Source organism: Salmo salar, chromosome ssa13 (genome assembly GCF_905237065.1).
Source record: "Salmo salar chromosome ssa13, Ssal_v3.1, whole genome shotgun sequence".
NCBI lineage: Eukaryota > Metazoa > Chordata > Actinopteri > Salmoniformes > Salmonidae > Salmo > Salmo salar.
The window spans coordinates 96,016,835-96,033,025 of NC_059454.1; the positions used below are offsets into that span (position 1 = coordinate 96,016,835).

General features: G+C 45.5%; 1 protein-coding gene across 3 annotated transcripts in view; it reads right to left on the minus strand.

Annotated features, from left to right (window-relative positions):
- Window positions 1–16,191, minus strand: part of LOC106568279 (tetratricopeptide repeat protein 28) — a 96,529-nt gene that overhangs the window by 79,824 nt on the left and 514 nt on the right. For all 3 annotated transcript variants that reach the window (XM_045692466.1, XM_045692467.1, XM_045692465.1), the window contains exon 2: window positions 13,494–13,913. In XM_045692466.1, the coding sequence (XP_045548422.1) occupies window positions 13,494–13,913 (420 nt within the window). The remainder of the gene's footprint in view (window positions 1–13,493; window positions 13,914–16,191) is intronic.

Here is a 16,191-nt window from a genome sequence, read left to right on the forward strand (position 1 = left end):
CTTATGGCTTGGGGGTAGAAGCTGTTCAGGACCCTTTTGTAAACTGGTGTGTGCGCGTGCGTGCATGCGTGTATGTGCAGTAGCGAGATATGCACTATTTCATATAACCTTGCCATAAGGCATGGACGTATGACATGATCACTTCCCAACTAGTGGGCTACTCCAAATGCCAAATAGAAGTCCATTTTTTATAATACTTTATTTATTTGGTGTTATTTGGCCAGATATCATCCTCTATTTCCCCCTCTCTGTCTCTCTTCTCTTTTACCCCCATTTCTATCTCCAAGCCAAAACAGCAGGGGCCTCAACCCACCACCTGTCTGCTACATCCCTCCCCCCTCTCTCTGCCTCTCTTCCCCTGCTCTCTCCCTCTCCCTCCTCTCTTCCCCTGCTCTCTCCCTCTCCCCCTGCTCTCTCCCTCTACCCCTCTTCCCCTGCTCTCTCCCTCTCCCTCCTCTCTTCCCCTGCTCTCTCCCTCTCCCCCTCTCCCCCTGCTCTCTCCCTCTACCCCTCTTCCCCTGCTCTCTCCATCTCCCCCCTGCTCTCCCTCTCCCCTGCTCTCTCCATCTCCCCCTGCTCTCTCCCTCTCCCCCGCTCTCTCCCTCCCCCTCTCCCCCTGCTCTCTCCCTCTCCCCCCTTCTCCCCTGCTCTCCCTTCCCCTCTCTCCCTGCTCTCTCCCTCTCCCCCTGCTCTCTCCCTCTCCCCCTCTTCCCCTGCTCTCCCCCTCTCTCCCCTCCCCCTGCTCTCCCCCTCTCCCCCTGTTCTCTCCCTCTCCCCCTGCTCTCCCCCTCTCCCCCTGTTCTCTCCCTCTCCCCCTCTACCCTTCTCCCCCTGCTTTCTTCCTCTCTTTCTGCTGTCTATCCCAGGTCTCCTCCCAGACAGACAAGAACGTGGCTAAACTGTAGGGCTGGGAATTGCCAGGGACTGATATGTATTGCGATTCTCACGATTCTCAAGATTCAATATGTATTGCAATTCTCACGATTCTTATTGTTCTATATGTAATGCGATTCTCACGATTTTCAAGATTCAATATGTATTGCAATTCTCACAATTGTCATTATTCTATATGTACTGCGATTCTCACAATTCTCATGATTCTGTATGTATTGCGATTCGATACTGCGATTTTATAGTGATTTGATGTTCCAAACATATTGCTCACTGCTGCAGAGAGACAAGATAATAGCATAATAATATTGTGATATGTAACTGCATCAATTTTTTCCCCCACACTACTAAATTTCACATTCTAAATATCTCCACTGATGCCAGGCCATAAAGAAAGAAAAGCCTGGACATGGTACATACAGCTCCCAAGAGCTTCAATTCACATACAAACATCGAAAACGTCTCCGCAGCCAAATGTGTTTGTGTGTGTGTTTGTGCATGATGACTGTGTGTGTGTGCGTGTGTCTGTGTGTGTGTGTGAGGGGATTGTCATGGCATATTTCCAATAATTATTAGCTACCAACAGCTGATGTCTGATTCCTCTGATCTGACGCAGATGGGCTGAGGTGTGTATGTTAGCCCTCGGGGGACAGAGGGAATCAATATCACCAGTGTAGGAGATAACATGGTGTCAATGAATTCAGATTGACCCCCAGGGCTAGACCACAACACTGATAGTCACGTCTACACCCTCTCCATACCAGGGCAAAAATGACAAAATACAATGACAAAATACCATAAAGATATGTGTATCAAAATAAACTACCAAATACTTGTATTTTGCAATGTATTCAATTAAAATTCATGTATTTGTATTTTAAAATACAAAAATATATTTGCAAGTAGTCAACCCGAATAGCAACAACATTCTGAGTAACGTTTACAGAAACGTGTTATGATTGTGATGTGCTGTTTATCTGGAAGTCATACTGGATCATGTCTGCTAAATGACCAAAATGTATGTGAAAATGACATACCAAAATAAACTGCAAAGCACTCTGGGTACTATTATTGACCTAAATAGAAGAATACTCAGCATTTTTTGCAATTGTTCATTTTTATAGTTCATGCATTTATCAGAGGCTCTCATCACACCATAGTGACATCAGACGTCTGATACTAATGCAGGGTGAAAGGGGGCACAAAATGTGCACCGGTATCATTTTTTTATTGACAATTATTTTATATTTTGAAAATACAAATTTAATCTCTCAAAAGTATCTTGTTATAAAAATACATTGGAGTGTATTTCAGCCCAGTGTAATACACATGACAACATTTCTCAGAATTAAATGAAATACATATTTCAAATACATACAACAGAAATACTGCACATCTCTGCTCAACACTCACACACATGCACACGCACACACAGACACACCCCTCATATGCCTTCCCTGTAATTACTAACCCTAACTCTAACCCTATTGTTCATTAACTTTAACCCTCGCCTGGAAATAGACTCACACAACCCGTTATTAGTGGCTACATACTGATCTTTCTTTCTCTTCCTCACTATTCTCAGAAGAACACAGTGTGTTATTCAAATAAAATACAATTTTATTCGTCACATGCATCGTAAACAACAGCTGTAGACTAACAGTGAAATGTTTACTTCCCAACAATGCAGAGAAAGAAAATAGAGAAATAGTTGAAAAATACCACGAGGAATAAATACACAATGAGTAATGATAACTTGGCTATCTACACGGGGTACCAGTACCGAGTCCATGTGCAGGTTTACGACATAATTGAGGTATACAATGTATACAAATGAATTACAAATGAAAAGCTAAAATGTCTAATAGTTTTTAACATGTATCCAACACATACAATTATCTGTAAGGTCCCTCAGTCGAGCAGTGAATTTCAAATGCAGATTCAACCACAAAGACCAGGGAGGTTTTCCAATGATTCACAAAGGGAACCTATTGGTAGACATTGAATATCCCTTTGAGGATGGTGAAGTTATTCAATACACTTTGGATGGTGTATCAAACTACAAAGATACAGGCGCCCTTCCTAACTCAGTTGCGGGAGAGGAAGGAAACCGCTCAGGGATTTCATCATGAGGCCAATGGTGATTTTAAAACAGTTACAATGGCTGTGATAGGAGATAAATGAGGATGGATCAACAACATTGTAGTTAATCCACAATACTAACGTAATGGACAGCGTGAAAAGAAGGAAGCCTGTAAAAATGTTTTTCAAAACATCAAATCAAATCAAATGTTATTTGTCATATACACATGGTTAGCAGATGTTAATGCGAGTGTAGCGAAATGCTTGTGCTTCTAGTTCCGACAGTGCAGTAATATCTAACAAGTAATCTAACAATTCCCCAACTACCTAATACACACAAATCTAAAGGGGTGAATGAGAGTATGCACATGTAAGTATATGGATGAGCGATGGCCGAGCGGCATAGGAAAGGTGCAATAGATGGTCTAAAATACAGTATATACATATGAGATGAGTAATGTAAGATATGTAAACATTATTAAAGTGGCATTATTTAAAGTGACTAGCGATCCATTTATTAAAGTGGCCAGTGATTGGGTCTCAATGTAGGCAGCAGCCTCTCTGAGTTATATTGCTGTTTAACAGTCTGATGGGCTTGAGATAGAAGCTGTTTTTCAGTCTCTCGGTCCCAGCTTTGATGCACCTGTACTGACCTCGCCTTCGTGAAGGTAGCGGTGTGAACAGGCAGTGGCTCGGGTGGTTGATGTCCTTGATGATCTTTTTGGCCTTCCTGTGACATCAGGTGCTGTAGGTGTCCTGGAGGGCAGGTAGTTTGCCCCCGTGATGCGTTGTGCAGACCTCACTACCCTCTGGAAAGCCTTACGGTTGTGGGTGGAGCAGTTGCCGTACCAGGCGGTGATACAGCCCGACAGGATGCTCTCGATTGTGCATCTGTAAAAGTTTGTGAGTGTTTTCGGTGACAAGCCAAATTTCTTCAGCCTCCTGAGGTTGAAGAGGCGCTGTTGCGCCATCTTCACCACGCTGTCTGTGTGGGTGGACCATTTCAGTTTGACCATGATGTGTACGCCAACGAACTTAAAACTTTTCACCTTCTCCACTACTGTCCCGTCAATGTAGATAGGGGGCTGCTCCCTCTGCTGTTTCCTGAAGTCCACGATCATCTCCTTTGTTTTGTTGATGTTGAGTGTGAGGTTGTTTTCCTAAGACCACACTCCGAGGGCCCTCACTTCCTCCCTGTAGGCCGTCTCGTCGTTGTTGGTAATCAAGCCTACCACTGTAGTGTCATCTGCAAACTTGATGATTGAGTTGGAGGCGTGCATGGCCATACAGTCATGGGTGAACAGGGAGTACAGGAGAGGGCTGAGAACGCACCCTTGTGGGGCCCCAGTGTTGAGGATCAGCGGGGTGGAGATGTTGTTTCCTACCCTCACCACCTGGGGGCAGCCCATCAGAAAGTCCTAGACCCAGTTGCACAGGGCGGGATCGAGACCCAGGGTGGAGGGTACTATGGTGTTAAATGCTGAACTGTAATCGATGAACAGCATTCTTACATAGGTATTCCTCTTGTCCAGATGGGTTAGGGCAGTGTGCAGTGTGATTGTGATTGCGTCGTCTGTGGACCTATTCGAGCGGTAAGAAAATTGGAGTGAGTCTAGGGTGTCAGGTAGGGTTGAGGTGATATGATCCTTGACTAGTCTCTCAAAGCACTTCATTATGACGGAAGTGAGTGCAACGGGGCGATAATCGTTTAGCTCAGTTACCTTAGCTTTCTTGGGAACAGGAACACTGGTGGCCCTCTTGAAGCATGTGGGAACAGCAGACTGGGACAGAGATTGATTGAATATGTCCGTAAACACACCAGCTGGTCTGCACATGCTCTGAGGACGCAGTAGGAATGCCGTCTGGGCCGGCAGCCTTGCAAGGGTTAACACGTTTAAGTCTTTTACTCACGTTGGCTGCGGTGAAGGAGAGCCCGCAGGTTTTGGTAGCGGGCTGTGTCAGTGGCACTGTATTGTCCTCAAAGCGAGCAAATAAGTTGTTAAATTTGTCTGGGAGCAAGACGTCGGTGTCCGCGACGGGGCTGGTTTTCTTTTTATAGTCCGTGATTGACTGTAAACCCTGCCACATACAGTTGAAGTCGGAAGTTTACATACACTTAGGTTGGAGTCATTAAAACTCCTTTTTCAACCACTCCACAAATTTCTTGTTAAACAAACTATAGTTTTGGCAAGTCGGTTAGGACATCTACTTTGTGCATGACACAAGTCATTTTTCCAACAATTGTTTACAGACAGATTATTTCACTTATAATTCACTGTATTACAATTACAGTGGGTTAGAAGTTTACATACACTAAGTTGACTGTGCCTTTAAACAGCTTGGAAAATTCCAGAAAAACGATGTCATGGCTTTAGAAGCTTCTGATAGGCTAATTGACATAATTTGAGTCAATTGGAGGTGTACCTGTGGATGTATTTCAAGGCCTATCTTCAAACTCAGTGCCTCTTTGCTTGACATTATGGGAAAATCAAAAGAAATCAGTCAAGACATCAGAAAATAAATTGTAGACCTCCACAAGTCTGGTTCATCCTTGGGAGCTATTTCCATATGGCTGAAGGTACCACATTCATATGTACAAATAATAGCAAGCAAGTATAAACACCATGGGACCACGCAGTCATCATACCGCTCAGGAAGGAGACGCGTTCTGTCTCCTAGAGATGAACTTACTTTGGTGCGAATAGTGCAAATCAATCCCAGAACAACAGCAAAAGACCTTGTGAAGATGCTGGAGGAAACAGGTACAAAAGTATCTATATCCACAGTAAAACGAGTTCTATATCGACATAACCTGAAAGGCCGCTCAGCAAGGAAGAAGCCACTGCTCCAAAACCACCATAAAAAAGTCAGACTACTGGTTGCAACTGCATATGGGGACAAAGATCGTACTTTTTTCAGTAGAACTGAAACAAAAATAGAACTGTTTGGCCATAATTACCATCGTTATGTTTGGAGGAAAAGGGGGAGGCTTGCAAGCCGAAGAACACCATCCCAACCGTGAAGCACGGGGGTGGCAGCATCATGTCGTGGGGGTGCTTTGCTGCAGGAGGGACTGGTGTAATTTACAAAATAGATGGCATCATGAGGATGGAAAATTATGTGGATATATTGAAGCAACATCTCAAGGCATCAGACAGGAAGTTGAAGCTTGGTCACAAATGGGTCTTCCAAATGGACAGTGACCCCAAGCATACTTCCAAAGTTGTGGCAAAATGGCTTAAGGACAACAAAGTCAAGGTATTGGAGTGGCCATCACAAAGCCCTGACCTCAATCCTATAGAAAATGTGTGGGCAGAACTGAAAAAGTGTGTGCGAGCAAGGAGGCCTATAAATCTGACTCAGTTACACCAGCTCTGTCAGGAGGAATGGGCCAAAATTCACCCAACTTATTGTGGGAAGCTTGTGTAAGGCTACCCGAAACGTTTGACCCAAGTTAAACAATTTAAAGGCAATGCTACCAAATACTAATTGAGTGTATGTGAACTTCTGACCCACTGGGAATGTGATGAAAGAAATAAAAGCTGAAATAAGTCACTCTCTCTACAATTATTCAGACATTTCACATTCTTAAATTAAAATGGTGATCGTTACTGACCTAAGACAGGGAATTTTTACTAGGATTAAATGTCAGGAATTTTGAAAACTGAGTTTAAATGTATTTGGCTAAGGTGTAGGTAAACTTCCGATTTCAACTGTACGTCTCATGTCTGAGCCATTGAATTGCAACTCTACTTTGTCTCTATACTGACGCTTAGCTTGTTTGATTGCCTTGCGAAAGGAATAGCTACACTGTTTGTATTCGGTCATGTTTCCGGTCGCCTTGACAAGATTAAAAGCAGTGGTTCGCGTTTTCAGTTTTGCACAAATGCTGCCATCAATCCACAGTTTCTGGTCGGGGAATGTTTTAATAGTTACCGTGGGTACAACATCACCGATGCACTTGCTAATAAACTCGCTCACCGAATCAGCGTATACATCAATGTTGTTGTCTGAGGCTATCCGGAACATATCCAAGTACACATGATCGAAGCAACATTGAAGGGTTGGAATCCGATTGGTCGGACCAGCGTTGAACAGACCTGAGCACGGGCATTTCCTGTTTTAGTTTCTGTCTATAGGCTGGGAGCAACAAAATGGAGTCGGGGTCAGATTTTCTGAAAGGAGGGTGAGGGAGGGCTTTGTATGCGTCGCAGAAGTTAGAGTAGCAATGATCCAGAATGTTGCCAGGACAAATCGCGCATTCGATATGCTGATAAAATTTAGGGAGCCTTGTTTTCAGATTAGCCTTGTTAAAATCCCCAGCTACAATAAATGCAGCCTCAGGATATGTGGTTTCCAGTTTACATAGAGTCCAATGAAGTTCTTTCAGGGCCGTCGAGGTGTCTGCTTAGGGGGGATATACACGGCTGTGATTATAATCAGAGAATTCTCTTGGTAGATAATGCGGTCGATTTGATTGTAAGGAATTCTAGGTCAGGTGAACAAAAGGACTTGAGTTCCTGTATGTTGTTATGATCACACCACGACTCATTAATCTTAAGGCATACACCCCCGTCCTTCTTCTTACCAGAGAGATGTTTGTTTCTGTCGACGCAATGTGTGAAGAAACCGGGTGGCTTTACCGACTCTGATAACATATCCCGTGTGAGCCATGTTTCCGTGAAACAGAGAATGTTACAATCTCTGATGTCTCTGGAAGGTAACCCTTGTTCGAATTTCATCTACCTTGTTGTCAAGAGACTGGACATTGGCGAGTAGTATACTCGGGAGCGGTGAGCGATGAGCCCGTCTACGAAGCCTGACCAGAAGACCGCTCCGCCTGCCCCTTCTGCGGCGTCGTTGTTTTGGGTCGCCTACTTGGATCCAATCCATTGTCCTGGGTGGTGGTCCAAACAGAGGACCCGCTTCGAGAAAGTCGTATTCCTGGTCGTAATGTTGCAAAGTTGACGTTGCTCTTATATCCAATAGTTCTTCCCGGCTGTATGTAATAAGACTTAAGATTTCCTGGGGTAACAATGTAAGAAATAATACATTAAAAAAACTAAATACTGCATAGTTTCCTAAGAACGCGAAGCGAGGCGACCATCTCTGTCGGCGCCATTCTTTCATTCCTCAGGGCTGCTGTTTGGAATGTGAACACTGGGAAAAGCTGGTGTACAGAGTCTGGTGTTCAACTGGGCTCATGATCAGGATTAAAACTAAAGCCCAAACCCTTTCCAGCTGACTATACATTCAGAAATGTAGCCCTCTCACACTAAGTCTGTATGAAGGCCATTAAAGCACTAACTCCTGGGCTCCCAAGTGGCGCTGCGGTCTAATGCACTGCATCTCAGTGCTAGAGGCGTCACTACAGACCCTGGTTTGATTCCAGGCTGTATCACAACCAGCCATGATTGAGAGTCCCATAGGGCGGTGCACAATTGGCCCAGTGTTGTCTGGGTTAGGGTTTGGCTGGGGTTGGCCGTCATTGTTAATAATAATTTCTTCTTAACTGACTTGCCTAGTTAAATAAAGTTAAAATAAAAATAAATCAACCAACATAACGACTGTTTAATAGCAATGTATATGTTTATTCCACTTCCCGTTCTCACTCTCTTTCTCTTTTACATCTAGCCATCCATTTCTCTACCACTCTATCCACGTCTCCTTTTTCCCATACCCCTCTTAATGGCCAATCCATCTATTTCTCCCAACGTCTCGTCCCTCCACACTGCCACTTTGAGGAATCCAACTGTGTGAGTGAGATAGGGAGAGAGAAAAATAGAGAGCGTGAGCGAGGGAGAGAGAGGGAAAGAGAGGGAGAGAGAGGGAAAGAGAGGGAGAGAGAGGGAGAGAGAGGGAAAGAGAGGGAGACAGAGAAAGAGAAATAGAGAAAGGGGGAGAGGAGGGATTGGGGGTCTGTGCTTCGCTGAGACAGCAGAGTTGTTGGGATCTGACTGTGTGTGAGCAGATGTCTCTTTGTGTGTGTGTGTGTGCGTGTGCGTGTGCGTGTGCGTGTGTGTGTGTGTGTGTGTGTGTGTGTGTGGTGGAGGGACATTTTGTTAGTACCCACAATGTCAAATGCTATTTCTAAGGGGTTTAGGGTTAAGGTTAGAAATGGTGTTAGGGTTAGAATTAGGTTTATGGTTAGGGTTAAGAGCTAGGGTTAGGGTTAAGTTTTCAGGTTAGGGTTAAGGTTAGGGTAAGGGTTAAGGTTAGGGGTTAGGGAAAATAGGATTTTGAATGGGACTGAATTGTGTATCCCCACAAGGTTAGTTATACAAGACTGTGTGTGTTGGCACGCACAAGTGTCCATGAACATCTCCCAATTAATATTAGCCAATTAAAACCGCTGTACTGCTAGCCCACTCAGAGGCTCATTAGAGGTGTATGAGTGAGTGTGTATGAGTGAGTGTGTAGGTGCGTGCGTGTGTGTGACAGCAGGAACTAAATGCTGATGATGCATGCTTTTCTTGTCTTCTCACACTGGCTCATGGATGAGAGGCTGCAGATTTTCTTCATCTGTCTTCATCAATTCTTTTAATAGAATAGGAGGAAGAGAGGAATTCTTTTCTCAACACTCATTAAGCTTTCTGTTGGATGTGGAACAAAATGTTTAGGAGTGCATGATTTTTAAACCCCAGCACACACACAACTAACTACCATTCAGATGTCATTCAGGCCGACACCACTACAGTACACAGAACTCTAAGCCTGTACTGTGTGCCACTGAGCTGAAACAGGGGATTGGGCTTTATAATTATTTGCATGAATGGTGAATTTTGTGGGTTTATATACAGGATTATAAACTGGGTGGTTTGATCCCTGAATGCTGATTGGCTGAAAGCCATGGTATATCGGACAATATACCACAGGTATGACAAAACATTTATTTTTAATGTTATAATTATGTTGGTAACCATTTTATAATAGCTATAAGGCACCTCGGAGGTTTGTGGTATATGGCCAATATACCACGGCTAAGAGCTGTGTCCAGGCACTCCGCGTTGCTTCGTCATAAGAACAGCCCTTAGCCGTGGTATATTGGACATATAACACACCCCCTTGGGCCTTATTGATGAATTATAATTGGTGTGTTTGTGTCATGTGTGAAAGGTATTTCTCTGATTTAATACTGCCCTCTGGTGTTCATGACGCAATATCCCTAGGCAACCTAAATAAAGGTGAAAAATCTGTCAATGTGCCCTAGAGCAAGGCACTTAATCCTAATTGCTCCTGTAAGTTACTCTGGATAAGAATGTCTGCTAAATGACTAAAATGTGATGTAAATAGTTTTGGTTGAAGTTGGATGTTTTGATGTTTGTGGGGCTGAAAGCTGCTTCAATGGGGGAAAGCTACATGGGAACATGGCCAACCAAACACACTCCCAGAGTTTTTGTCTCACAAGGCAGACCTTTCAGGGTCCATATGGCCCTTCATATGAAAATCTGTAGTGAAAGACTGACTAATTGAAAACCTTTCGGAGAGCGTGTGACTGACTTATTTAAAGAGCTGAACAGAGTCTGGAGAGCTTAACACCTCACAGAGAGAGAGAGAGCTTTCCAGAACAACAAAGCCAGGGTTGGTGACCACTGGCCAAGGTAAAGAAACTCAGTCAGCAATCATCAGAAAAAAAACCTTTCAAAACTTTATCCATCTGTCCATTGTTATAGAGACATTAAAGTATTTCAAACACACATGCAAGCACGCAGGTGCGCACACACACACACACACACACACACACACACACACACACACACACACACACACACACACACACACACACACACACACACACACACACACACACCTCCTTTTGTGCCCCTGCTTCTGTTTGTTCTGTTGCCTCAGCTCCCATGCCCCTGCTCTGTGTGTGTGTGTGTGTGTGTGTGTGTGTGTGTGTGTGTGTGTGTGTGTGTGTGTGTGTGTGTGTGTGTGTGTGTGTGTGTGTGTGTGTGTGTGTGTGTGTGTGTAGCCTATTGTGCCAACAGAGAAGTCAACGGCAGAAAAGAGGGAAGAAAAGAAAAGAGGGAGGACAGGAACAGAGAGGGAGGACAGGAACAGAGAGGGAGGACAGGAACAGAGAGGGAGGACAGGAACAGAGAGGGAGAACAGGAACAGAGAGGGAGGACAGGAACAGAGAGGGAGGACAGGAACAGAGAGGGAGGACAGGAACAGAGAGGGAGAACAGGAACAGAGAGGGAGGACAGGAACAGAGAGGGAGGACAGGAACAGAGAGGGAGGACAGGAACAGAGAGGGAGGACAGGAACAGAGAGGGAGAACAGGAACAGAGAGGGAGGACAGGAACAGAGAGGGAGGACAGGAACAGAGAGGGAGGACAGGAACAGACAGGAACAGACAGGAACAGAGAGGGAGGACAGGAACAGACAGGAACAGAGAGGGAGGACAGGAACAGAAGACAGGAACAGAGAGGGAGGACAGGAACAGAGAGGGAGGACAGGAACAGAGAGGGAGAACAGGAACAGAGAGGGAGGACAGGAACAGAGAGGGAGGACAGGAACAGAGAGGGAGGACAGGAACAGACAGGAACAGACAGGAACAGAGAGGGAGGACAGGAACAGAAGAGAGGGAGGACAGGAACAGACAGGAACAAAGAGGGAGGACAGGAACAGAGAGGGAGGACAGGAACAGAGAGGGAGGACAGGAACAGAGAGGGAGGACAGGAACAAAGAGGGAGGACAGGAACAGAGAGGGAGGACAGGAACAGAGAGGGAGGACAGGAACAAAGAGGGAGGACAGGAACAGAGAGGGAGGACAGGAACAGAGAGGGAGGACAGGAACAGACAGGAACAAAGAGGGAGGACAGGAACAGAGAGGGAGGACAGGAACAGAGAGGGAGGACAGGAACAGAGAGGGAGGACAGGAACAGACAGGAACAGACAGGAACAGAGAGGGAGGACAGGAACAGAGAGGGAGAACAGGAACAGAGAGGGAGGACAGGAACAGAGAGGGAGGACAGGAACAGACAGGAACAGACAGGAACAGAGAGGGAGGACAGGAACAGACAGGAACAGAGAGGGAGGACAGGAACAGACAGGAACAGAGAGGGAGGACAGGAACAAAGAGGGAGGACAGGCGTAAGTAACGTTCTCAGAATGGTAGTTCATTACACCTGACCTTCACACTGACCAACAGAGCAGGACTACTGCTCTGACACTGCCACCGGGCCAGTACGCACACACAAACAAACAAACACACACAAACACACACACTCGCTCTCTTGAAGAAATGTTTCTGCTGTTATGTTATTGTCCTCACAGACCCTGCCTGCTCCTACAACACGATTTCCAAATCAAAATAGCAGACACACACACACACACATAAAATAATCCCTCACACACACACACACATACAAAATAACCCCTCACACACACACACACACACACACACACACACACACACACACACACACACACACACACACACACACACACACACACACACACACACACACACACAAACTCTCTCTCTCACACACACACACACACACACACACACACACAGAAGCAGCTTCCGTCTATTCTCTTCCGTATAGAGAGGGGAAGTGGAGTGGAGCAGACCCAGAGAGAGAGATACAGAGCATTGTAAATACAAGCCATATTTTTCTATTTGTACTTTAACTATTTGCACATCCTTACAACACTGTATATAGACATAATATGATATTTGAAATGTCTATTATTTTTGAACGTTTGTGACTGTAATGTTTACTGTTCATGTTTTATTGTTTATTTCACTTGCTTTGGCAATGTAAACATGTGTTTTCCATGCTAATAAAGCCCCTTAAAATTTAATGAATTACAGAGCCAGCCTGGAAAAGCCTTTCTGGAGTTTGTCTCTTTACAAAGACCCCTGACTGCCTCAAAACATCTCTGTCTGTCTGTCTGTCTGTCTGTCTGTCTGTCTGTCTGTCTGTCTGTCTGTCTGTCTGTCTGTCTGTCTCGCTCTCTCTCTCTCTCTCCTCTCTTTCTCTGTCTCTCTCTCTGTCACTCTCTTTCTCTGTCTCTCTCTCTGTCACTCTCTTTCTCTGTCTCTCTCTCGCTTGGTATCACTCTCACTCCTTCAGGCTATTCCCTCTACAGTTGAATACAGAGGCACTTCATGCTGAGCACCTCCAATCCTCTGGGAATGCTCTAGAAGTTGTTGGTGTACATTAACCATGACACCTATCTCTCTTACCTTGGGCCATTACAGAGGTAGGATCTTAATTTGAGCCAGTTTGCTACAGCAGGTAAATAATCCTGCAGCAACAGGAAATGTGAATTATTATGTGGATTATAATTAATGGACTTTTTTTTTAAATGACAAACTTCAGAAGCCTTTTTAAACCTTGAATACACTACAAGTTTGCATTTCCTGCTGTGCAGGAAAATTCTCAGCAACAAAAGAGTGATGAAATGAAGATCTTCCATCTGTAGGTTGAGCAAAACCCATCCCACAAACAAAGGCTCAGTTAGCAGCACAAAACATGTATGTTACAGTATAAAGTTGGTCCTACCTTTGGCCATTTGGGGTTCAGCAGGCGGGCTTTGAGGGCGTCGTCCAGGGCGGTCTGGTACTGTCCAAGGCGGAGATGGGCCGCTGAGCGGTTACTGTACAGGATGCAGTTCTGAGGGTCTGCAGACAGGGCCTTCCCATAGAGCTGCACCGCCTGGTTGTACTGCCCCCGCTGGCACGCCTGGTTACTGCAACGCACTGCATCCAGAAACTCTGTCTTAGAAAGGATAGGAGGCCCAGGAGGGATGGAGGGAGCGATGGAGGGATGAAGGTCTGTCTTACGGAGAGAGGGAGGGATGGAGGGATGAGGGTCTGTCTTGCAGAGAGTGGGAGGGATGGGTGGAGCAGAGGTAGAGGACGAAGAGGAGGAAGAGGGAGGGTTGGTGCTTCGGCCAGAAGAGCGAGGGCCAAAGAGAGAGAACTAAAGAGGAGAAGAGAGAGGGGGATGGGAGGAAGAAAATAAATGTAGGGAGGAGTGGTCAGTTATCTTTTAATTCAATCAAATACCTTTTTCTCAACATTCCAGTAATTTGACAGTCAAGTTGTGTCATCATTCCCTGATGAGGATCATGCTGATGTGCAGCTGACTTTCTACTCCGTTCCACCAAAACATCAAAGCAATGTTTATATCTACATTTTATATAGTGTGTGAGTGTGTGTTTGTGAGTGTGACAGCGTGTGTGTGTAATGAGTGTGTGTTTGTGAGTGTGACAGCGTGTGTGTGTAATGAGTGTGTGTTTGTGAGTGTGACAGCGTGTGTGTGTAATGAGTGTGTGTTTGTGAGTGTGACAGCGTGTGTGTGTAATGAGTGTGTGTTTGTGAGTGTGACAGCGTGTGTGTGTAATGAGTGTGTGTTTGTGAGTGTGACAGCGTGTGTGTGTAATGAGTGTGTGTTTGTGAGTGTGACAGCGTGTGTGTGTAATGAGTGTGTGTTTGTGAGTGTGACAGCGTGTGTGTGTAATGAGTGTGTGTTTGTGAGTGTGACAGCGTGTGTGTGTAATGAGTGTGTGTTTGTGAGTGTGACAGCGTGTGTGTGTAATGAGTGTGTGTTTGTGAGTGTGACAGCGTGTGTGTGTAATGTGCACGTTGAGGTTAACTCTCTGCTTCCCTCCCTGATCTGCTGCTCCCAAATTTGTCCTTTCAGAATTACTTACATCAAGGCTGTCATTATCTCTCTCTCTCTCTCTCTCTCTCTCTCTCTCTCTCTCTCTCTCTCTCTCTCTCTCTCTCTCTCTCTCTCTCTCTCTCTCTGTCTCTCTCTCTCTCTGTCTCTCTCTCTCTCTCTCTCTCTCTCTGTCTCTCTCTCTCTCTCTCTCTCTCTCTCTCTCTCTCTCTCTCTCTCTCTCTCTCTCTCTGTCTCTCTCTCTCTCTCTCTCTCTCTCTCTCTCTCTCTCTCTGTCTCTCTCTCTCTCTCTCTCTCTCTCTCTCTCTCTCTCTGTCTCTCTCTCTCTCTCTGTCTCTCTCTCTCTCTCTCTCTCTCTCTCTCTCTCTCTCTCTCTCTCTCTCTCTCTCTCTCTCTCTTCCTCTCTGTCTCTCTCTCTCTCTCTCTTTCTCTCTCTCTCTCTCTCTCTCTCTCTCTCTCTCTCTCTCTCTCTCTCTCTCTGTGTCTCTCTCTCTCTCTCTCTCTGTCTCTCTCTCTCTCTCTCTCTCTCTCTCTCTGCTCTCTCTCTCTGTCTCTCTCTCTCTCTCTCTCTCTCTCTCTCTCTCACACACACACACACACACACACACACACACACACACACACACACACACACACACACACACACACACACACACACACACACACACAGTCCGTGGAGTCCCAGTGGCATTCTCTGTCCAAACAGAGAGCAAACTGGAGCACTAACTCACACAGTAGAAAGTTTTCACTGAGAGAAGAAAGAGCGAGAGACAGGCAGAGCTAGAGAGAGAGAGCAAGAGAGAGTGAGAGAGGGGAGAGGGAGAGGGGAGAGGGGGAGAGAGAGGGGGAGAGAGAGAGAGAGAGAGAGAGAGAGAGAGAGAGGGGGTCAGGGGAAGAGGGGAGAACAGCTGATTTTCAGCCTGTGCATATAGCTGGGTTTATATGCGTCACTCTTACACACACAACTTGTATCTCTCACTCTCTCTCCATCTCTCTCCCTGCATATTTCTCTCTATCTCACTCACTCAATCTCTTTCTTTCTGTCTCACTCTCACTCTCTCTCACACAAACACAAACACAGACGGAGGCGTGCAGGAAAATGGGCCATTGTCAAAGTGGAGCAGCAGTTGAAACAGTTGTGTTGGAAAAGTAGTACAGGAACACCGTCTTCACACACACACACACACACACACACACACACACACACACACACACACACCACTTCATTGTCCCTTCCTCCTCCCAGCCCAGGTCAGCAGGGAGACACATTCCTGAGAGAATGAAACCAGGGACCTCCTCGGACATAGAGAGAGAGAGAGAGAGAGAGAGAGAGAGAGAGAGAGAGAGAGAGAGAGAGAGAGAGAGAGAGAGAGAGAGAGACAGAGAGAGAGAGAGAGAGAGAGAGAGAGAGAGAGAGAGAGAGAGAGAGAGAGAGAGAGAGAGAGAGAGAACGAGAGAGACAGAGAGAGAGAGACTAAAGGGGCAAAAACCACTGTGCTGTTTGTCACCTAAGTAAAAGCTAATGTTACATTTGGATCTTGTCTTATCTTATTATTATTGTAATTCTGTAATATGG